Genomic DNA, 23,732 nt, shown 5'->3' with positions numbered 1-23,732 from the left:
AGCTACTCCTACAACTTCTGCAATTGAAATAAAAATGAGCGTCAGGAAAGGCAAAAAGAGAGGACATCATGCAGACAAGCAAGAGCCGTAAGATTCATTCTGTTGTATTCATGGCAAAAAAAAAGGGCAGGAGGGGAAGAAATAAATCTCAGTTTTGAAATGCCTTCTATTTATAAATTGTCCTGAGAAAGGCTTAATGTGAATACCTTTAGCTTTTACATCGTACAAGGTCATTGACACAGGAGGATATAACGCTGTTGGTGGTTTACTAGTTCATGTTAGCAGTATCCCTTTGGCTTTAGCTAAACTGTTTAACAGTGGCCAAAGCACTCTGCAGTAGAAGAAGAAAGAAGAAAAAAAAAGCACCACCAGCATTCTCTGCCTATAAATCAGCTAAGACACTTCCCCCAGAAACACTACCACTTATTCCAAAGCAAAGCTTCAAGAAACACTAATTGCAATATAGAGAACCGGGCATTTTTATGAATCATCGAAGACAGACAGGAGGATTCACAACTCAAATCATGCCCCGCACGTTCCCCATGTGGCATCTGCGTGTTGCATTTCTTTGTTGTGTGTACTGAGTCTTATAAGTGGGTTTGAAATACATACTTCTCATTATTCTGTGGCACTGTCGAGATGTGCAGCGTCTTGTGTAACTTTGTTACAATCCCAAGCTGCTTTAAAACAGTGTCTATCTAAAATAAGAAAAAAATATTCCTGTACCTTAAATAATACAGAACCACAAGCATGCTATAATTTTCAAAGAACCCATATGCTCTGTACGGAATGGGTAAGAAAGGGAATATGTGACACAGCTCTCCTAAGCCCTACAAAAATCCCGTTGCCTATTTTGCAACGGAAAGCCTGCTTTCCAAAAAAAAACTAGAGCACCAGAGCAGACACATTTGAAACTGGTGGAGGGAACAACCAAATCTAGATCTAAATTCTGTACTTTGAGCATTAATAAAGAGGAAGGAGGTTCGCAGGTTTGCTGTCAATAAACACTTCTCCTCTGCTTCCACAAAATGCTATTTTTTTCCAAATTTTTTCCCACTAGATATGCTCACAAATCCCTCTTCTTAGATGCTCAGTGGATTTAAATGCACAAGTCCAGCACATTCTTTCAAATGTATCCTGAGCTTGTATTTGTTTGATTGGAAAGAGCTAGGGATTAGTTGGTACGAAATCCCAGCACACGTTCATGGAACACCGTTTAGACAATAATGGCGGTGGAAACAGAACAACAGCTTACTAAACTTCTTTTTTTTTATATATATACGCTTCTGGTCTCTGATCTAATTTCTGAATTATTTTTTTTAATACATGAAGGCTTACATTACAAGTGTTACATGTCTCTGATCCAATTGCAGCAATTACCGATTTGCGTATCTGGAAAGCAAAATTAATTCCAACATTATCAAACAAAGGAACTTTCCGTCCATGCGCTCAGGCACATGACAGCACTCTATTTGATGCTTTTAATGTACAACACAAATGACCAAAAAATGGCCTGTATTATGCTACTCGTGCAGGGGGAAGAGATGTGTTCCATTAGTGATCCACAGACTTCACAGAAACTAATTGTACTATGTTAGACTTTTATCTTTAGCTTTCATGTCAGATGCTTGTTTGAATTAAACACGAAACACATGAAAAAAGGAAATGCATTACAAAATCTACTGGGTATACGTTTTAAAATACCGCCAAATGTCTATTTACATGAAAAGACAAGAAGGTTTCTAAAAGGTCTGTTGAAGCCTGGCTAGTTAACAGCAGCACTGGCCATTTAATTGCCTGAATTTCATGGCAGACTAAAAAGATTATTGAAGCAATCATCAGCACCTTTGTAGCACCCCTAAAATGTTCAATCTGTGCTCTTTGTCATGGCTAGAGTACCCCAAATCCAAATGTTTTTTTTCCTCTTTTGTTTGAAATAACCATTAAGAAGAAATAAAATTTTCAGCTGAAGCTGCATTTCACCTCACGCCTGCCACATTGAACTCCAGCAGTGAGCAATCTCCCAGCTTTAAGGAAATTAACGGCAATACAGATGTACAGGCAGAATGGAGAAAGATGGAACAATTTCAGAATTACACGAGACTAACACAGACAAGTTGCCAGGTTGTCGATTTTTTGTAGCTCAAATAGTCATAAACCATGGCCCATAGGCAACAGTAATTGGTGTACAGCTGGTCCACTGAACCTTATTAAATTAAAACATTAAAAACCTTCAGATTCATGGGGCTTTTCAGAATATCCACAAGAAAGTTCGCGAGTTCACAGCAATCAGCTGGTGTTAAAGATTGGGAATTAGTGATTTGGTCTACACTGCATGAGTTTACATGGTAACTATTTGGTGTTCAGGAGTCACAGCTACAACTAAGTCTGACTTTAAGTCCAAAGTTTTACAAATCTTTGATGAAATAAGACGTAACCTTTTAGCAAGACCTTTCTACATCAATGGAAACATTGCACGACTACCAGCATTACAGAGTATGTTAGCAGAACTAAAAAAAACCCAACCCAACAACAACAAAAATCCAACAACAAAAATTCCAATACGATTTTCCCCGGGCTCACCACCACCAAACGCTTCCTGGGAGGTCCCTATAAACACATTTGAGCAATTTCCCCAAAGGCTTGTAAAACGGCCGACATACATCCTGCTACAGCACAGAGTGCTAAGACTTATTCAAACAGTTTCATGAGCAAGAAAGAGCTAATCTGGATAGAGGGATCCTATTTGCGGTTCCCAGCGACCAAAATTATTTTACTAAGGCCTTCATTTAAAGTGATGGATGAGAAGTAGCGATTCTCTGTTCCAATTATCCAAAAGAGATTGGGAATGGCAGCTTAATACTAAGATAATGTATCCAATATGCAACCCACTCTGTTTTCTCTCCCCATTGAAAATAAAAAGGCTAAGACACACACATGCATAGAAGCAAACATTCCCTCCCACGGATTCAGGTTTTATGGCCTGTCATGGGTAAAAGCAACTTCAATTTAATGAGGGAATTCCTTTTAAAGCTGTTAGCTATGCCTCGCTCTAACAAGTAATGACTGGTGGCCCTGGTTGAGTTTTAAGCCTGAACGTGTCTGGTGCTCTAAAAAGCTCAGTGGTCTCTGCACCAAAGAGTTTGGGGTCTAATTTGTAGTTCACGCTGCTAAATATTGCATGAAACAGGTATTATTATTTGTGTGCATGAAGCACGTGTGCAAAATCTGAACCATACAGGGACAGATCTTCAGCTGGGGTAAATTCCTACACCGTGTTGGACAGGATCCCAAGCATATTTCCGAGTCTAGTCCCGTGGCCAAAGAAGCTCTTAAGGATGTGTGCAGAGCTTTTAAAGATGCAATGACGACAGCAATATTTCCTTAGCACCAGCTGTTGGGCTGGGCTACAGAAATGAAACCGTTGTTTTAAGAGAGGGTTGTACTGTAATGTATGAAAAACCTAAGAGATACGGACAGGCCAGCATGCAAGAGGAACAGAACGAGCTGTCCTGCAGTAAAACCTCATTCAAGAACTTGCTCATGGGTGGAGAGAAGAACTCATCTACCTTACAGTTCCCATCACCAGGCAATTCTGCGATGACACAGCGTTGTTTTTCTCTTTCCAAAGCTAACGTGGGAGCAGCGAGAAAGAGAATAATACAGTTAACTCACAGGAAAAATGTTGCTACTCTGCATAAAAGACAAAAGAAGTCAGTTCCTTCTTGAGTGGAGAGAATAATTCAATACTGGCATCTTAAACACCATCCACCGACGAGCCACCAGCCAGTTTGAGCTCCGGAGCACTGAGGTATAGCCTCCGGGTGAGACATATGGCTTAGCAGCGGGGTACAGTCTGCATCCATTCACGTTTTTCAGAGGATTTAAAGACGCCCCCCCACCTTGAGATTAATGTCGCAGGCTTGGAGAAATCCATGAGTGCAGGGGGGCCCACGTCCCAGACAGGCACAGCCCCACGGCCGTTACCCAGCCCTGCTCCCGGCGCCGTGCATAGTGGAGCTTCTTGCCACCCAGTCTGTGAGCTGCTAAGAAGGCAGATGTATAAACATGTCCAGCTTCTTCCCCCCACCAGCATCAACCCCATCTTTCCTGAAGAGAGCCTCTTTGCCATCTCATCCACATCTGTGCCTCGGTTACCCTCCCAAATACAGTCAGCCAAATTCCCATGCTCTGACGATGCAATGGAAGAAAACTCCATACTGGGAATGGGTCAACTGCTACTGTCTCATTAACAGGCTCATCTAAGGCTCCCTACCCACACTGGCTGCAGGTCTGGGGAGGTAAGAGGAGGGATGAGGTTATGGAAAAGGGGGAGAGAAAGATGGCATAGAAGAAGGTTGTGAATTGACTATAGGTGATATCTATTCCTTTCTGGTGGCTGCACTGCCCAGGACAACCACCACTCTCACACCAGGGGTCCAGTTAGGTGCTCAGCATTAGGTGGGAATGAATGTGGGAACATGGAATGATAACAGTGCTTTATAAATGGCACTTTTGTATTCTGTCTTGGCAAATTTCACCAGCAGAGGCTCAGGTACTCACCCAGCTGCCTTCGTTTCTCAGCGAGAACATCAGGGAACGGAGCTGAGGTATCGAACCGAGGTCCCGGCTGCGACACTTGCTGCTCCAGGACACCAGGGACATCAGCGCACGACACTGGGTTCGAGCACAGAAGCCCCACTTTAGCCTGAGCAGAACCTCCCCCCCTAACACGGTCGGCATGCAGATCAACCCCAAATCAGAGCAAAGCTACGAATGCAAAACCATCTCACAACGAAGGAAAACGCGCAACATCAGGAACAACGCGGCAGCACGTGCCACAGAGAACATGCACTATGCAACGCAAGGGGGCTCTCAGAGATCCTGCAGGCATCCCATGGTAGAGGCAGATAAATCCAGTTCATCGTAAGTGCTTTTTGTCAGAGGGCAGAAGGAAATATGAATAATAATGGAATAAGTGCTTGTCAGACCAGAATCCCAAGGGCGTACAAAGGATGTAACCCTTGTGTACTGGCAAAGCTACTCAAGAATGACCTAGCGGCAGACTGCTTGAAAACTAAACATTTATCTTGAATGCAAATGCTGGCCATTAATAGGTTCATAAGTTGCTCCAAATGGCATTTTTGTCCCAAATTTCCCATGGATTTCTTTTAATTATCCAAACAGGACCATGATTTTCATCCTGGATCAGGGCCTAAAGCATTAAAGAGAAGATATACTTATAAAGTAAAAGATATTTCACTTTAGGCTCCAATCCCAGTAATAAGTTACTTCTAGAAAAGTTTGCTTTTGTCGTATTGGATGCCGACATTTTACATTCAAGCCCTCTGAATTCGGTGTTTCAATTGCAGTACACACCCCGTGGCAGGAAAGTGCATGTTCTCTGCCTACACAGCAGGCACATTTAAAAAAAAAAAAAAAAAAGAGAAAAAAAAGAAAAAAAGAAAACCAAGATAAGCCTGTGAGTGTTGAACAGTGCTGCATGATATTACTGATTTATTAACTTGGCTTGATCAATAAGGCTATCATCAAGGGCACATTTAGTTTGCACATAAATTTCACTTTCTAACAAGCACTTTTGTGTGCTCACTTTAGTTTCCATAATCTGATCCAGGTCTCAGGAAGCTTTCTTTAAGGGAGAACAGAGAATTCTTTTTCTAAAAAAAGGATCAAAGTATACTCGGTCAACCCTCAAACAAAAGAACAGTCAGTACTGTAGAAACAGCATGCTTACCTTTCACAGCAAAAAGAAAAAATAAGCCTGTAGGTCCAGATTTATCGCTGCCTTATAAGTTCATCAACATCAATTGAGCCATTAAACTGTGGCCGAATTTGGCTCACAGCAATTTAAAAATTTCAACTTTCTTTGAGAGTCTTCCATCAGTAAGATGCTAATTTAATGCATAATTTAAACCCCACTGTCCTTTAATTCAGCGTTTGTAAATAATTAAAAAAGAACTAAAAATCCTTTTACATTTATAAAGCTGCCCCCCTTTTTCTACTGCAAAACAACAAAGTCTTTTCAATCTAGAATTTATTTATTCTTTAAATCTGAAAGTAAAAGCCGTATAAAAGATGAGGAGAAACTGATTTACAAGATAAAACAATTAGCTCTGGGATATGTACATTAAGACTAATAAATTTCACATCGTATTTTAAAGGAGTGGAGGAGGAATCCCAGATATATTAGACTTTATTCAAATTCTATTGAAATATTCAATTAAGAGCATCTTATGAAGGTAAGTTATGCAGTCACTAAAATTAAGATGTGAAAAACAGGATTAGAGCGCTGCATCTCTCAAAAAGCCTATACACTTTAATAATCCATCCCTTTTCCTACACACAAGATAACATCTAAAATCTGGCTATTCCTATAATCGCTCCTGTCCTGTTAAAAATTTGGGTTGTGCAGGAGAAACGTGAATGTATTCCACAGTAAAAAAATACTAAAATCATATATTGCATTCCCTTTTAATCCAAAATCACATTATCTCAATGGTTCTTATTAAAATCTTTTTTTTTTTTTTTCTGTGCAGACAGATGAAAACGTGTTTTAAGACTCAAACAAGTCTGTGCAAAAACAGCTCGAACCCATCAATCTCCCAGTTGGTTCTTAAAAGAAGCTAAACATTCACCAAGCTGTTCCGACCAGACGTGACTGGCAGATCCTTTTTGGGAACGGGGTCTCAAGATGCAACCCTGCTTCCACTCAGATTCATGGCTTTAATAACACAAGAAGTTCAGCGCAGGATCAGGCAGTTGGGCAGTCATTTAATTTGATTTACAACAAAGTCCTAAGACATGGTTTTTCTGGAAACACAGTCTCCGTTTTCTCCAATTTTTCCGCTCCGTAGGTTTTACATCAAAGCATTCCTGCTCATTTTGTTTCCGTATCTCCATGCTGCCGGTAGGAAGCTGCCCAGTTCTGTTTCCCTTCGACAGAACTGATTCGTGGACTAGCATGAACGCTTCAGCTGCCTCCACCATCATCCTTCTAAAAGATTTATGGCAAACACATCGCATACCAAGCTATAAATCTAGCAAATGGCTATTAGACATACTTTGCTGTCCACAGCCACACAATTTAAAGTAAAACAGATAATGGTATAGCTGTGGCTAGCGTTACTGGTAGGCCTGCCAAAATTGTCTCCTTTGCCACCCATTTTTTCCAGGCTCCTCACTCTCATTTTTTGGGTGTGAATCAGGTGATCCTTCAGTATTACTCTATTCGTGGCAACTTGCGATGCTACATAGTCCTTTGTCGCCCAAGGATAAATGGGTACCGTTAAGATTAAGCCCTACTTAACACTTCCTTTAACAACAAATTGCTATATGTTCCTTTACTTTTTATTCCTTAAAGATTAAGTTCTTCTAGGTGTCCAGTTTGGGCCATTGGACTTATTAAGAAGAGGAAACCCAGCAAAGGTGGGGAGTTTGGCGAGAGACTTTGTGCTTTTGAAAATCCTCTGTTCTGTATCTTTTAAAGAAAATTTATGCTACTGAAAACTTAAAACCTCCTACTCTCTTTGCTCCCGGGAAATTAACACAAAGTAAACCACCTTTAAAAATAATCTCTCACTCAAGAAACTTCAGGGTGACAGGGAAAGAGAGAGAGGGGTTATTGTGAGCCCTAAATAGCGCAGGTTGGTTCTGCAAGCCACGTAGGGAAAGGCAAGCTAAAATTAAATGACCTTTGGTAGGGACACCTCACCTACAACAGCAAGCTGTGATCCGATCTTCCTAATTCTCCTCCTCCGCTGTTGCGGGTCGTGGGCCATCAGAAGGTACTATTTCTGCCGGGATGGGTGCGGGACAGACAGTGCCCTCGTAACCCCCAGGATGAACTGCCTCAAGAGGCAGCGTGATCCCTGCTCAACTCGCTGGGGCTTTCAGGAGAGGCAAAGGGAGTTTTAGCTGTTCTTTGTGCCGTCACCGCCTCCAGAAGACAAACAGAGCCTTGGTTTGCCGTAATAAGGCTCCAATTAGAACACAAATCTATAATTATCTAACAGCGGAGATCAAAATGGCCAACTTTGGTCACAAGTATCAACCAGAGTGAGAGAAGAGGCGAAACAGGGTCAAACACCTATTTTAAAAAAAAATGAAAAATAGGACACTTTCCTTTCCACACAACAGGTAGAGATCAAAATAATCTTTATGCAAATCCAAAATCTCCTTTCCCACCCATAGCACAGTTTTTGGAGTTACCGTTAGCTTCAGACAAGCACTGACTGTACGCCAGACTACCCAGACCTTCTTAGAACAAAGCACAGAGCCTTGTCATGTTTTTTACATTTATTGATGATTCCGGGCCAAACACAGATCCTATGCTGATTCTCTTAAAATCATTGCATAATTAAGAAAGCTGAGTTACTAAGCAAGATCCTCCAACCAACACCCCTGCCTCAGAAAGGGTCACTGAGTTTGTGACATCAAGATGCTTTGAGAGGAGATAAAGTTGGACTAGATGATGGTTGTAGGTGCCTTCCAGCTGAACTATTCCTACTCTATTCTACTCTGTTCTGTTCTATTCTAAATAAACAATTAAATAAACATATATATACACACATACACATATATATACATCTCTCCCCTTGTACTACTGAAATGGTGATGCCATTAAAATGTTCACCTCTGCTTCTTTCTAAAGGAAGTCCAAACTCCACGTACTGCGGAAGAAAAACAAGAGGTTGAAGCTAACAGACTAGCTGAGGATCTGCTTTTCTAATGCTGCATTTGATTAATTATGTGATTTATTTTCAATGACTGGTTCAATCAATCCTGATCAAATTAACAAAGACAATGATCAGAAATACCAGACTAAAACACAATACAAATGATTTGGTTCCAGGGGATCCAATCAAATGAAACAGGATTAAATTAACCAGTGATTGGATTAAGCAGAAGTTGCTGTATAAAGTCAGAAATGTATCAGTACTTCAGGCCATTTACTGTGTCTGTAGGTTGCCATTTCCAGCTCTTCCTTGAGCTCTCAAGAAACTTTAAACAAAATTGTTTTTCCTAGGTATCGTAAGGGTAACGTGGAAATGATTATTTTCTTATTGCTATTCTTAATCTTATGCTTACTACTTGTACTATTGTTTCACAGTCCCACAGTATCTGGGGCTCTGCTGTAGTGGGCACTTCCTAAAGAAAAAAATACACCCCCATACGGTCCCGTCCCCCCCCCCAGTCTGTACCTGAAGGAGTTTACAGTCTATGTGCACGACACAGAGATCAAAAGGTGACAGAATATCAGGATACAATCGAAAAGTCAGAAAAACCCATTTAATTCTACAATGTTAGCAAAGCACAAAGATGAAAAAGCTACTGTTCAACAAGGAGCGTTAATGAAAAGTTGCCAGCGATACAGCTGGAAATGTAGTTCTTACCTAAAAATCAAAGTAAATACAAGTATCACAGGAAAAGTGCTTCCATTTGCTGTGTACTGACCTAAACCTTGAGCAGCCAACAAGGTCCTACAGCACTGAGCAGAGATGTGCCTTCAAATGCCTTGAGCTCACCCTGGTTCAGCTGGACCCATTAGTAACCAGCTGCAAAGGGACTTTGTGTCCAAAAGGAAAGGCTGGGGACGTCAGAGGCCAGCTCATTTGGAAGTAAATAGGAAAACATAAATGCTGAGAGTTAGCGAGTGAAACCAAACTCAGTTCCTGCCCGTTTTTTCACACTAAGAGAATAATTTAAAAGATAAACTTGAGGGATGTGGATAAGTATTCCCTAAGGACTTTTAATAACACAGCTTTAGGATGCTGGCAGGCAGTCCTGCTTGCGAATCCTGGTCCCACGTGCTACACCGGGCTGGTGGATGTGCCACTCGCATGGCAGTGGTCCTCAGTAACACAAGACAGAGGAAAGCTACACAGCCACCAACCACACTGTGCGCATTAGGGGCTAAAGCAGAGGAGTTTTCCCAGAAAAAAAAAAAAAAAGAGAAAAAAAAAAGAAAAAAAAAAGAGTTTGCCCGTAATCTGAACAAAGGCCAAAGCATGGGCGAACAGGTCAGATCCGAACCAACTCTTCCACCCATCTTGTGTCTCTTACAGAAGCATTCAGGGGTCATATGGGAAGACTCCTTCCCTATCCCTTGGGAGAGTACCGCTTTAGTTTCTAGGTACACATTGCCCAGCAACTACGCAGACTTCATGTCCATCCTGCGAATGGGCATCTGTCACCTGGCTGGATTGAGTCACCTGCAATCACCCTAGGACTTTTCATGCACGCAGGGAACAGACCAAGCTAAGTATTTATGGTTGGACTAGACGATCCGAAAGGTCCCTTCCAACCTAGGCAATTCTATGCTTCTATGATTCTCTTTTGGCAATCGATAGCTGACATATGGAGCGTGGGTTGGTCTTTGTCCCAGATGAGACCTCTGGAGACATCAGACTAACTTCTGATGGTCAGCGAGCTCGAGGTTCACCCACGGGATCTGGTTTGTATGGCCATGGCCATGTGTCCTGTCCTTGCAGCCCACTGCACCACAGATATTGATAGGGAAGGACTATCCTGGTGGGACTGAACGTGTGATGAGCTGCTTTACTTACTGAGCTTGAGAAAGTCTTTAGAGAAACACTCCTCTCTCCCTTCCCACAACTTAAAGACACAATATTTTATCTTTGTTTTCAGCTACCATGGTGAGCATATTCTAAAGCCCCAGCTCTTTCCACTCAAAAGACATTTGGCATTATCATTAAGAATGCATTATTTTTGCTCTTCTGTCCCCTTAAAGGGTATCTTATTTGTATGTGCAGGCTTTTTCTCACGCTCTGCCTTGCTACATTCTTTTTCAGTCTCATTGCAATTTTTTTCATGAGTATTCTCAGTTTCATTTTCTTACTTTATTTTCCCCATGTCTCTGTCTCTCTCCTCACCCTTTCTATCACGCTCTCTCCTAAGTGAAATGAGAACCCAATTATACTCCTGTTAGAACTGAACTTTCAAATCCATCATGTGCTAGTGGGCTCAAAATTAGGCAAATAAATTCCCTCAACCCTACAAATTAAATTGAGTCTTTGCATATGTTCTTTTAAGAGCACAAAGATGTCAAGTATTCACCCAGCTGTCACAAAATATGATGAGCAGGCACTTTGTATTCATATAGATTTTCTAAATCGTTTGTCAGATTTAACAGAAATGCTAATGGATCCAAAAGTAAATTCTAATCTCTCCTAAATATCTGGTTATTATTTGTATTACAGTAGGACTTGGAATTGTCAGCTGAGGATCAGGGCACAATCTCAGAGCATTTCGCACACAAAGAGAAAGATCGTTTGGATGACGTGCAGGTATTATTTTGCACTTCTTCTAATTTTACCTCGTTATTTTAACCAACACCCTCCTCATAGGTATACTCGACTTCATTTAAGAATAAAAGTACCATCAGCTTGTAAGCATCATTACCTAACGCATCTGCTATTGAAACCCAGGTCTCACATTTGCTAAAGCCAGCACCTGTCTCCCAGGTGCAGGTTTTGAAGGAAAAAGCTATCATGAAGGTCAGACTTTGCTCGAGCTGCATTTCGGTCTAAGCTCATGATGGAAGTGGGGCTGAGCAAGACCAGCCTCAGCGTGCCGATGGGAACCGGCACCAAGGTGCCGACGCCGGCAGGTTGGACACCACACAGGGCACCTGCAACTGCTCTGTGTAGGTCCAGCACGTCCCAAACACGCAGGATTCGCTGCCCCGGCACTAAACGCCTGTACAATATTTCTCATGTGGTCAATCCAATACGTTCAGGGAACCTGTGATGTGATGAACATATCCTGGAGAGTTGTTCTCTACGTACTACCCTGCTTGTTTGTCTAAAAACCTATTAGGGCACCGCTTAAAGCGGGAGGGCAGCAGATCCTGGCTGTCAGTGATAATCCACTGCCAAAATCGATGCCGCTGGCAAGCTTGCTTCATGGATATTTACGATCAAAGAGCGCATTTTCCAAGAATGTATCGTCGGTCCCATTGTCTTGGCTCAATTTCAACTCCAGTAATTACATTTCTGCCTGCCTAATATTCCCCTGCCGCTTCGAGGAGACGCGGGAGCCCTCTCGTCCCGTCCCACGTTGCTTCACGGCATCACAGCCACATTCTGCACCAAACCGGACACACTTTAGCCGTGGAAACAGCTTTGCCCGTATATATTGTACACAGCTTTGTGGTTCTTAAAGAGGTGAAAAGTGTATGATATTGTTGTTGCTGTTATTTAAAAATTATTTATCTGCCTCTGGAACTAGTCATCTTGAGACATCTTTTAATTTCCTTCTCTTTCATGAGTAAATTTCTACATTTAAATTATTTACCAAAGGTTGAGCTAGGTAGGTCTCAGTTTGTATTTTTTTAATTTCACTAATAAAAGTAAAATATCTATAAAATGTGAGTGTCTACAGCTTTTCAACACCCAGCTCCAGGGAGTTCAAGCCCTTTCAGATCTAGCTGGGAGAGCTAACTCCACCGGCAAACTAAGAACCTGCCTTTCTCAGTGGAATAAAACTCCTGTTTACAGCTGCATAGGGCATAAAATGGGAGGTTTTAAACTTGTGACATTTCCATGTCTGGAAAAGCTGTCACACGCCCAGCATAGCATCTTACCTCGAGCTGTAAGCCCAGGGGCATTAGTAGCATTAGCCAACTGTAAGAGTACTAGAGGGAGAGAAGGGTGCAACTAAAACACTTAAAAAGCCTCCCAAAATCTTTCCTATATTCAGAAAACAGAAGTTTCCCCGATGGGAAGGAACTCCTATTTCCAACTGTATGTGCTTGCACTCTTGCTTCTCAAAAACTTCTCGGTAGTGCTCAACTGACCCCCTCCTGCCTGTTGGAAATCCTGGCTCGCATTATTTTGGGAGAGATCTCTGAAGGCAAAAAGTGGTATAAAACACTGGTTTTTAATTTTTTTTTTTTTATTATTATTATTATTTTAGTTTTCAAGACTAAGCAGCTGTTGGAAGCTGCTCTGAGCCAGAAACTGGTCAAACCAATCCTGCAAATATGGTTTTGTGGGCAAAGGAAGATGTGCTAAACACAAGTCATCGTCAGCCGCCTTCGTCCGCGTTCCCTGCACTCCTCCCACTTCCCAAAGGGACCATTTGGAGTGTTTACACAACTGCAATAGACACCGTTAAGCATGTTTTGTTTTAAAATGTAAAAAGAATGCCAAACAAAACAAGCCCAGAAGAAAAAAAAAAAAGAACCAGAAAAGTATGCATATAAGACTAATAAAGTATGAGCAGATGAATGTATTCTGGAGCATTTGCATGTGTCAGAGGGAGTGGAACGGAGGGGAGCGGAAGATGAGAAAATGCGAGATGAGACACGATGTGACAGAAAAAAAGCACCAGTTCGGGAAGAAAGAAGCGGGCAGGGAAAAGACTGTCGTACAGATAAGCGAAGACTCTGTGTACAACATGAGGGGAATTTTTAAACGCTGAGCTTTTACCTACTAACATCAATAGGGTTATTATAACTAACTTGGTAAGATCTAGGGGCAGCAGTTAAACGATGTAATACAGGTACCTAATTTAGGTGTCATGCCTAGTTCTCTCCATCGGCTCTGCGAGAAGCCGGAGTCTGGCAGCCCTGGATAACAAGCGGTCTAAATTACTCATCACTCTCTGGAAGGTAGGAGCCATTGTAAACTCTCTGACTCTGCCCCCGTGTGCACTGCAGCAGAACCAGAGTGAAAAAGGAAAAAAAAAATAAAAAAAAAATGACAAAGAACATCATCCAGCTGTATTACAAGCAGAAGAAAGAAATTCAGGAACTCTATGAAAAGAATGATGACCTAAACCAAAGAAGATGGGATAGTGGAAGTTAAATTATCTGTGCAGAAAATTTAATGTAAAAAGATTCAAAAGAAAATACAGTCTATATAGCCGCAGCCTGGCGCATCTAAAGGGAAAAAAGCCAAAAAACTGCTCCCAAAAACCTAAACCAAACTAAAGAAAAGGGAGCGTGCAGGAAGGAGAGAGACTTTTTGTTTTGGAGTATCTGGTTCCTAATTTAATCTTAATCCACTCTGACATTTATGCTCATGGATAATTCAGTATACAAATTTAGGGCAGAAAAAAAAAAATCCATAAAAGTAATAAAATAAGAGCTGCTCGCAAGGGCAGCATCAGTAAAAATTGCCCTTGGGTAAAAATAGTTCCTACTGCTTTGTGTCCCGCTCAGCTTCAGGCGATGTACCAAGATCCCAGGAACTACTTTTTTTTTCCCTCGTGCAATCATTTGTGGCTCTCATCCAGCCTCTGATTATGCTAATTGTGTTTGATGGAATTTGTATGTACTCTCCTTCGCTCTCGTCTCATCTGAACATACACAAGATGCATTTTTAATTTTTAACTCCTCAAAAATAAATAAATAACGGAACTTTCTCCCCAAGGTTGTGTAAAAGTCAACCTTATTACTAGTTCTAAACAGCAAATATACAGCCTTTATTACTAGCAAAACAAATAACCCTTCCTATATTAATATGTTGCAACAAAGCTTTTAGTTAGTGTGAGAGGAATGTCATAATGTAGGAGTTTGCATAACACAGTCAGATCATGTCACCTAGACACAATTTCGTTTGCATTAAATTAAATCCACCATCATAGGAAGCGCAACTTTAATAAAAAGATACAGTCAAGTCGGCTAGATCAAGAGCCTGCATCATTTTGAGACAGACACTCCAAACAGGAGAGATGGTGAGCTCTTGTAAAACCATTCCCAAGGGTCAGCAATAAAACCCAGGACTTAAATTCCTGAATAAATGGCTTTTTTTCTTCTTCCCTTTTAAAAGCGTTCTTGACAAAGTAACTAGACATCAAAACCCACCTGATTTTGGTGAGACAAAACCAGATGACCTTTATGGCCTCAATCCAAGTTCCTTGACTGTCTTTGAGGTCCCCCAACGCAGCGCTGACTGGGTTATTTCATACTTCATGGAGATCCTCTGAACCTCTAAATTATTCTTTAATTCTACTAACTGGCAGCTAAAGAGAAATGTAATTCCAAGAGTAAAGGACTTGCTTCCCCTCCTAAATCAAAACAAGACTGGCTTTTCATTCTTTATTTAAGTGAATTGCAGTGAAAACCCCCTGTGCACCGCAGTTCTGCTCCTCCACAGCTAAAGCCTCCTGTCACTCGTGTCCTCCCCAGGTTGTTCACCTCCGGAGCACCTCACGGGAGGAACCATCCATGGTGAACACCACAGCTGGCAATGCCTCCTAGGGCCACATTTTCAAGGGTATTCAGGTGTCTTACTAACACAGGTAGGCACCAAAGGGATTTCCAAAAGTGCTGAGGCAGAGGGGGCATTTCATTTCTGCTGAAGTCCAGAGAGAGGGAGTTAGGATGCCCAAACCTGCAAGCCTGAAAATCCACAGGCACCTAAAGGCTTCTGAAAGCCAGACTTCGGGGGCCTCAGTCACCTCCAAAAATGGGACAGGGGTGCATCTGGAAATGCGAGCTGCTGTCCGCACTGGAGAGTGTCGGCAGAAATGAGGCAGGGGATCCGGGCTGGACACCCAACGTCCCTGATGCGGGGCTCGGAGTCCCAGCCCACAGGCATTACCCACCCTGCAGAGATGCTACGCACGGTACCGGCCCACGCGGCAGTAGCAGCAGGGCCAGACTCGGACCAGTCCATCCCATTTGAAATGAAAACAAACTGTTCCAAACACAACAGCGCCAGCTGAAATGGCTGAGGAAGGCGCAAGGCTCATGAGTGAGGGAGAGGGACCCTGCCCATTTGTGTAAGGAACAAAAAGCTCCTTCTTTTGTCACACAGGTCCTGTTTTGATGTGCAACAGACTCTCTTTTGAAAGGTGAGAGTTTCTTAGCAAAGAGTTGAAGAGGAAAAGCAGACCTAGTCATGTGCCATTATGGTCAGAGCGGGTTTTGGGCATGTTCCCTTTTGCCTCCCAGCCCCAACGTATCTGTATGCACAGGCGTTTTGGTGGTGACATCTGAAGGAGGCAATGGTGAGCCATGACCCTGTACTCACTGCTACTTGTCCGACCGCTTCCTGCAAACAACTTTTTGATTTATTTTATTTTTCCCAGACATTTGAACTGCCTGTGCAGATTACTGGCGTAAATATTAAACCCGGAAGCTGGGTCCCCTGCCACCCACTATTTTGGACCCTGATAGGAGCAGTCAGCCCTTCTGAGATGGGCTCTTTGAGCTGTTTGCGGGGAGTGAGAGCTCTCTGCATGCGAGCGCAGATGAGAAGATGCTGCCTGCCGCGTGAATCTGTCTGCCGGGGAATTGGCTCTTTTCCTCAGCTTCTGTTTCTTCGTTCTCCGCCCTTGTGCAATGAACTGACTGCAAACCCCTCCTCTTTAAAGGGCGGCCGCACGTCACTGGTGAAATGTGTATTATTTATTTGGAGATCACTCTGAAAGTAACTCTATTTAAAAAAAAAAAATGGAAAAAAAAAAAAAAAGATTCTTCAAAGCTCTTGGCATCCCTGACATACTCTTAAAACACAATACCACAGGAGTTACAAAACATAAATCATCCATAATAACAGAAACACTTCTCTCCACCTCGTGCCTGCTACTACCTGAATTGTTTGTGATTCTTCAGGCACAGTTGTTATATACATGCAAATTTTAATTAGGGGAAAACTTGGCTGAATAGTAAATAAAATTATTTGTTGTACAGTATATTCGAAAAGCAATGCGTCATTCTAATAGATTATTCAATGGATATTTGCAACATTCTATAGAAGCATTTAGGTAATGCAAAAAAAGATTAATTGAATAATTTATTTGATGGGCAACAGCATTACTCATCAAATACATTATTCAACTAATAGTATTCAACCAGTACTAATTAAAAGAAGAGAAGCAATTGCTTTCAAGTACAACTCATTCAGATCCCAGTTTTGGCTCCATTAAGAAAACACTTTGCAGGGGAACGTCTCAATGCAAGTGCAGATGCTTCAGATATTCTTCACGCTAAAGGAGCTACACCCTGCATCAGTGTCCTTGACGAAATACATCTGTGTGACTGCGGTAGGATTTGCACCTCTTAATGAATTGCCTGTCTGTACTGGGGCTGGATTGGGGCATCCTCAACCGTGGAGGTATTTTAGCACATGGAATAGATTTAATGAGTATATCTAATTTGTAACCTGCAGGGTGGATCCAACTCGCTAACTGCTCCAACACCACTCTTACCTGGGAGCTTCCAGATATGAGAAAGAATCTGGCGTCTTCTTTGCTACTTGGTCTCCCAAGCGTTTTGCAAACCCTCTTCCATCCTGTGACTAACACCCGTCATTCCCTGATAAAGGTACAACCGTTTCCTTAGCCAGCCTGGTGACACACCATGCCTATGTCCCATCATGTTGCAGGACCATGAGGAACGTTAGAAGCATTACTTAAACAAGCTGTCGTGCCATCAGACATGCCCCCAGCAGAGGCTGCTCCGCTTTGCCCTGTGAACGGGACACCACTGGGACCAGCCAGTGAAACCACCTGTGCTTCAGACACATCAGCTTCTTATGCTACATTAGCACAAACATTTTAATGCTTCTTATTTAGCAAGGAACAATGAAGAACATTAGGCTTTAAGAGCAAAAGGCTGACAACGGACGAGTCCAATCCATCGAGGGAAAAGGCAAAGACCATATCTTAAGTACCAAGTAATGACTTCCTAGCGGCGCACAAGAGTGGAGAAATGCTCGTTATCAGACAGCGTCATACAGCTCACCCCGTCGTCCTCCCCACAGACGGGAAAACCACCAGCGGAATAAAACCAGCTTCGCGATCGTGGCGGAAGGCACATTTAACACAGCCTGCACATGACAAAGAATAAATATCATGCTAGGGCTTTATAGACATAATAAACCCTTGCTAAGTTCCTGTCAAATATACCGTGGAGAAGGCAGCCATAATGGTTGGCAAATAAAGATCCTCTTAAAGTTTAGTAAGCTTTCAAAAATATTTTACTATTTAACCAAAAATGTCTCCCCTATTTTGAGGGGGTTCTAGGATAATTTTCAGGGAATAAAGCTCAAAACAGTAAAAGAAGAGTTTGGACGACACTGACTAAGTATTAACTGAAAGTGTTTTGCTAGTTTAATCTACGTTACTATTTTAAGCAGTGTTTCTTTTTAACGATTCAAGACACATTTCCACTCTAATCCCCTACTCCCGTTTGGAAGGAAACAGATGAATGTGATGAAATGCAACGCAGATGATAAATTCATGCCACTCGAAAAGTGGCAAATGACATTTACTGGTCTCTCAGTTCCCATTTCATGATTGATATAGAACTATAAACAAGAAAATAAGTACTGTTAAAAATCTTTCTATAGAGTGGCAAGTAGGGTTTTAATGGTGGTTTGCCGGTGCTTATTAACAAGCCATGGCAGTTGCTGCACACTGAGCAGTAACCGCGTAAGAGCTCAGCCTGCTGTAGAAGTCCTGAGTCTATGTACTTTCAATTTTAGAGCATAACCATCATACGCTCCACAAACCAATGAAATTTCTAATAATACAAACCAATGATGTGTTAAATTGAGACACTTCTAGCTTGAATGCCAAAAACTTCACTATGATTTAAAGGATCTGTGCTTACCTTTCTCTATCAATTTACTGTTAATTTGCTACTATTGGAGCAATTTACAAAAAGAAAAAAAAAAAAAGGTAATATTTTATTTAATTTCTAATACCAATCCTGGTCATTTCAAATATACACTCAAATGCCATTTATTGTACAAAAAGCAATGAAGTAATTCAAGAGGAGTAAGAAATGGCATGAGAAGTGTTGAGGGGGAGCAGGCAAAAAGAAATCACTCTGCAAAATATCTGCATTTAGAAATAGGCGTCAATCCTCACTACTTCCCTTAGAAAAGGCAGGGGCATTAACAAAATTTTAGGCCATAAATGTTTGCATATTTCAACTGCACCAAGCATTACATATTTTGCTTATTATTTATTACATGGGTTTGCCACTCTGCTGGTTATCACCACGTTGTAGCTTTACCTATAATCTGTATCGAACGACATGAGAATGTCCTACGAGTGTGGTTTTTTTTCTAAATGTCCCTTCCACCTTATTTCACCCCAACTCCTCAAGGTGGCACCTGACCATTTATTTATGACTCTGCGCTTTATACCGAAATCGGACATACAGCAAGTTTCTTCGCCCCTCGGTATCCTGTTCCCACTTTCTACTCAGATACAAAGATGAATTGCAATGACCTTGCACGAATCATACTGATGTCACGCAATCTCGTCCATGGAATAATTACGAGAGCACTTCTCAGTCTCTGTCTCCAGGGGCTCCCTGACAGTCCCTTAAAATCTTTGCCACATCTTTCCACTCTCCAACAGGCTTCTGGGGCAAATACAAAGTCACGACTTGAAAGACAATGGAAACTGGTCAGGGTGAATTCAGGCACTCATAATAAAAAGCACTTAAAATTGGCTTTGCGATTAAACTATTGCCTAGCCTGGTTAGATGTGGCCTTCAGCAAATCAGGATACACTGAAACCACCATGATTCTTCTTGCAGCAGTTATACCGCTGAGCAATTTGAGAGATCTCAAGCTTTGCTACTAGACAAGAGCAGAGCATAGCTCAGGTCAAACCAATCCCTAGCAGAAGCTCAGTGAAACGCAGCAGCTCTATCAAGTATAGATCCGCTCCTCAGAGTTCAGGCACAAGGTTAGAAATTGATAAGTTAATTGTCCGACATCAGGACCTGCAGCAAAAGCAGTCGCAACAATTAAATGTTAACTTTATATATCCAAGGGAAAGCAGGAAAGATACCTTGCCCGTCAGTATCTCCTACTGACCTTCTGTGGGCTGGATGTCATCATGCTCAGCCTACCTTGTTTAACCAAACAAAGACCTCAGACCTCATTTGTGAGCGGAAGGTGCTAACCACTCAGTTTGCCTTATGGACACGGTATTTAACAACCTGCCCTGGAACACTGTTTGCTCCATCTGTCTGTGGTCCAACACCCATCCCCTGTGCTGCTGGAAACCCCATTAAGGCAGCACAGTTTACTGCAAGAAGGCATCTGCAGACACTGCGTCCCTAGACACAAAAGGAGCACAGAAGGGACTTTAAACCAGCACCTGCATTGTCAGAAAGTCAGTGTTAAGAGTGTGACACTGAAATGATGAGCTGGACTACTGGAACTGTTTTTAAATCATTTCTGTCCGGTGGTTTATAAAATCACAGCATAATTTAAGTAGGAAGGGGCACCTAGAGGCCATCTGGTCCAACCCCCTGATCAAAGAAGGGCCAACTTCAAAGACGGATCAGGTTGCCTGGGGCTTTGCCCAGTGGAGTCTGGAATATCTCCAAGGATGGAGATGCTACACCTTCTCTAGGCAACCTGATCCAATGTCTGACCACCTCATTTTGTTCTTAATATCCAACTGGAATTGCCCTTCCCGTAACTTATGTCTGTTGCCTCTTCTCTTTCTGCTGTGCTCCTCTGAGGAGAGTCTGGCTCTGCCTGCTCTTTACCCTCCCGTAGGTAGCTCTACACAGCAAGAACAGCTTCCTCTTATTAAAGCTGAACAAAATCCATCTCTCAGTTTCCTCCTATGCCACGTGCTCTACCTCCCTAACCAATTTAGTGGCCTTTCATTGGACTCACTCTGGTATGTCCATATGTTTCTTGTACTGGACTATCCAAAACTAGACACGAGTACTGAACAGAGAGGAAGCATCACTTCGCGGGACCTGCTGGCTACACTCCCACTAATGAATACAGCCAGTATGCACTTCGCTTCCATTTCCAGAGGAGTATGTGATATTCAATTTGTCCTCAGGTCCTTTTCTGCGGAGCTGATCCTTGAGGAACTCCCAGGAACCAGTCACCAGCTTCATGTCAAGATCACAACCCTTCAAGACTGGTAGTCTAGTCAATTTTCCACCCACCTTACAGTATATCTATCCAAAATATATCTCCAATTTGGAAATACAGCTCCAATTTGCATACAAGGGTACTATGGGAGACTCTCAAAGCCTTGCTTAAGTCAAAGTGAATGACTTCCACTGCTCTCTCCTTGTCTGGTTCCACGGACTTGTATATGTCCAGGTGACTAATTGGCCCCTAGGCCAATCTTCTTCTACTATGGGTAGTACGTTAGTCTTCCAAACTCTGCCACTAGGAAGGAAGCCAGAGAGACCTGAGAGCAGACCATTCGGGGATGATGACAGTAGCTGCTCTGCTACCCGTGCTCCAAGAGCACGTCCTTGTGTGAGAGTCTCTTGGGGAAAATTTAAGATCGGGTTGGGCCTGACGAGCTTCCTGATTTCTAAGAACATAACACCTGTCTGTAGAGATGAAAAAATATTGGTGTCTGTATCTAAAGAAGGGCACTACCATCTGCTGCCTGCTGAAGGGAAATAGTACTGCGGAACACACGGGAACTAAATTCTTTCAGCCAATCACTTGAGGATAAGGTAAATTAGTGAAAGCTCCTTGTCACTCGGTGATGTCTAAGCCATGGGCAATGTGGGCCCTGAGGCATAAAGATCCCATACACTTTTCATCAATACTGTGCCGTTCCTTTGACAACAGTAAGGTCCGTCCCCTATGGGACACTCGGGGAAAGCGGGCTCAGGACCAAGTGGATGCGGTGGGGGAAATCTGAGCAGGAAAAAAGGCAGAACGGGCTCTTAAAACTGAGGTAATTTATGGCCGTAAAATTCACAGATGAGTTGCATTTTAGGTGAACGTGTCTGACATTTCACGAGATTCAGATGTTTCACAATTTCACTGAAGGCTCCCCCGCTCCTCGCAAGAGGCGACCCAGGTCAGTTCTCTGTGCTGTTTGTGTACTCATGCACACACACCTGTATTCATGCACGCAAACGAACCTTGATAAAACTACGCTTCTCTACAGCACATATTCCTCCTTTATCAATGACAAACTTGCAGCTACCAATGCATCCATTTCTGACCAGTTTCTCACCATTTAACACAATGGTGGTGCTGCCTGTATTGCATTTGCCGACTGCCACGTCTTCTTTGAAAATGTAAAGAAACAGAGGAGAAGGCAAAAACAGTCACCTGTGGAAAAATGCTACTGTACCTAATATTTTCTTCTTTGTCTTTTTTTTTTATTTAACACTGACAAGTAAGTGACTTCGTACAGCCAGGGAGGGGATGCTGACTGCCTGCTGTACGCTCTCATGCAACAGGTTTAACTTCATGCTCTACCTCCAGCAAAATGCTGAGATTTTTCACAAGCTTCAGCCTTTCAGATATCAATGTTTTTGTTTTGACACACATTGCTACAGATGAAAGTTTAGTCACAGATGTATAAACTCCTAAATGGTTTTAGTTCTCTTATAAACTACAAAATTTGCCACTACAAAAGCTTCTCTATTATAAAAATAATAGGAGTGAAAATGCTGAGAAACAAACTGGTGGTTGCAATGTGATTCAACCTTTCTTTCGATTTTTTAAAAACTTAAAACTGCTTTTCATTCTCAAGGAACTTTTCAGCCATCACGTATTCCCAAAAATTTCAAAGCGACTTTGAAATAAGATCAGCCACACATATAAAAAAAATAAAATCTTAACGTTCTTTGAAAGAGCAAACAAAAGTCCTTATTTCCAACATCTTTTTGCGTATTATCTTTTTTTTACCCCCTCTGAAGAAAGCTGTCGAGGAACAGAAGTGTCTTGCTCATCAGCGGTGCTGGTGATATAGGAAGAGAGAGAAAACATCCAGCACTTAAGCAGAAATACCCTTTGAATGCCTTTCGCGCTACTTCAATCAAATACATTTCCCCCCCTCGCTGTTGGAAGCCGTTAAGTTGCCATATCGTAGGTCTGGCTCCTTGCCCGCAACCATCCAGTTGCCCTGACATCCCTCTGCTCTTTCCATCCCACTTGTGTAACCGGCTGTGAAAATGAGAGCGGGGAAACTGGGATGTGTGTGAGGGTGTCGGTTCGCTCTTCTAATCTGTTTGAAAAAGGCGCCAAGAGTCATATTCTCTGATTAAACCATTTTGGGAGCCCTCCCTCAGTGCCGAATTGAGGCTGCCCCTGGGGACGTGGACTTCCATCCAGCACCTGGGTATGGGGGGAAGCTCAGGCTCAGAGCAGGGAGCCAGCGGTGACGTGGTACTCGAGGTGCTTCACTGTGGTCTGTTTGGAGATGCCGAGCCTTCCTGGAGCTCATCATCCTTCCGTGCTCAGCCAACCTGACTGGGAACTATACCAGAAAATGACCCGGAGCTACTACTTCTCTTTTTTTTTTTTCACGGAGGTGAAAAAACGTCAGATACAGCAAAAGTTCATAAAGAACGTTAAGCCACCTTTGACGCAACCAGCCCTTATTATACGTGTTTGGTCTAAAAGGCGATCACAGAGAAAGCTAACGCCAGCTCTGAACTACTGAGGTACGTGAATTGCTTTTGATCTTAATGACCGTAAATACGAACTACCTTCTGATCCACTTTCTCCTTTTATCACCCTGTCCTCCTCTCCATCACAACTTTTGTCTATCTGGATGCTCCCCTTAACTTGGTACGCATCTCCTGAGCTCTGTTTCTTCCATGTCTTTAATATCAGTCTCCAATGATTTCCCATCTTGTCAATATATTTAGGGAAAATTTTGGAAGAATATATGAAAATCTATTTTTTTGACACTTGAGTACTTTCCCTGCACTCATCCACTTTTGCTTTGCCCCTCACACACATCAGTTACAACTCTGTGTATAAATC

General features: G+C 42.3%; 1 protein-coding gene across 9 annotated transcripts in view; it reads right to left on the bottom strand.

Annotated features, from left to right (window-relative positions):
- Positions 1-23,732, bottom strand: part of KLHL29 (kelch like family member 29) — a 403,126-nt gene that overhangs the window by 142,022 nt on the left and 237,372 nt on the right. For 6 of the 9 annotated variants that reach the window (XM_074581951.1, XM_074581957.1, XM_074581952.1 and 3 more), the window contains one exon: positions 4,564-4,677. The exons of the other annotated variants lie outside the window; for them this stretch is intronic. In XM_074581951.1, the coding sequence (XP_074438052.1) occupies positions 4,564-4,677 (114 nt within the window). The remainder of the gene's footprint in view (positions 1-4,563; positions 4,678-23,732) is intronic. 9 annotated transcript variants of the gene reach the window in all.

The sequence above is a fragment of the Larus michahellis genome, chromosome 3, assembly GCF_964199755.1.
Source record: "Larus michahellis chromosome 3, bLarMic1.1, whole genome shotgun sequence".
NCBI classification, from domain to species: domain Eukaryota; kingdom Metazoa; phylum Chordata; class Aves; order Charadriiformes; family Laridae; genus Larus; species Larus michahellis.
Note: the sequence above shows the minus strand (reverse complement) of the source record. Positions and strands in the feature narration are given on the sequence as shown.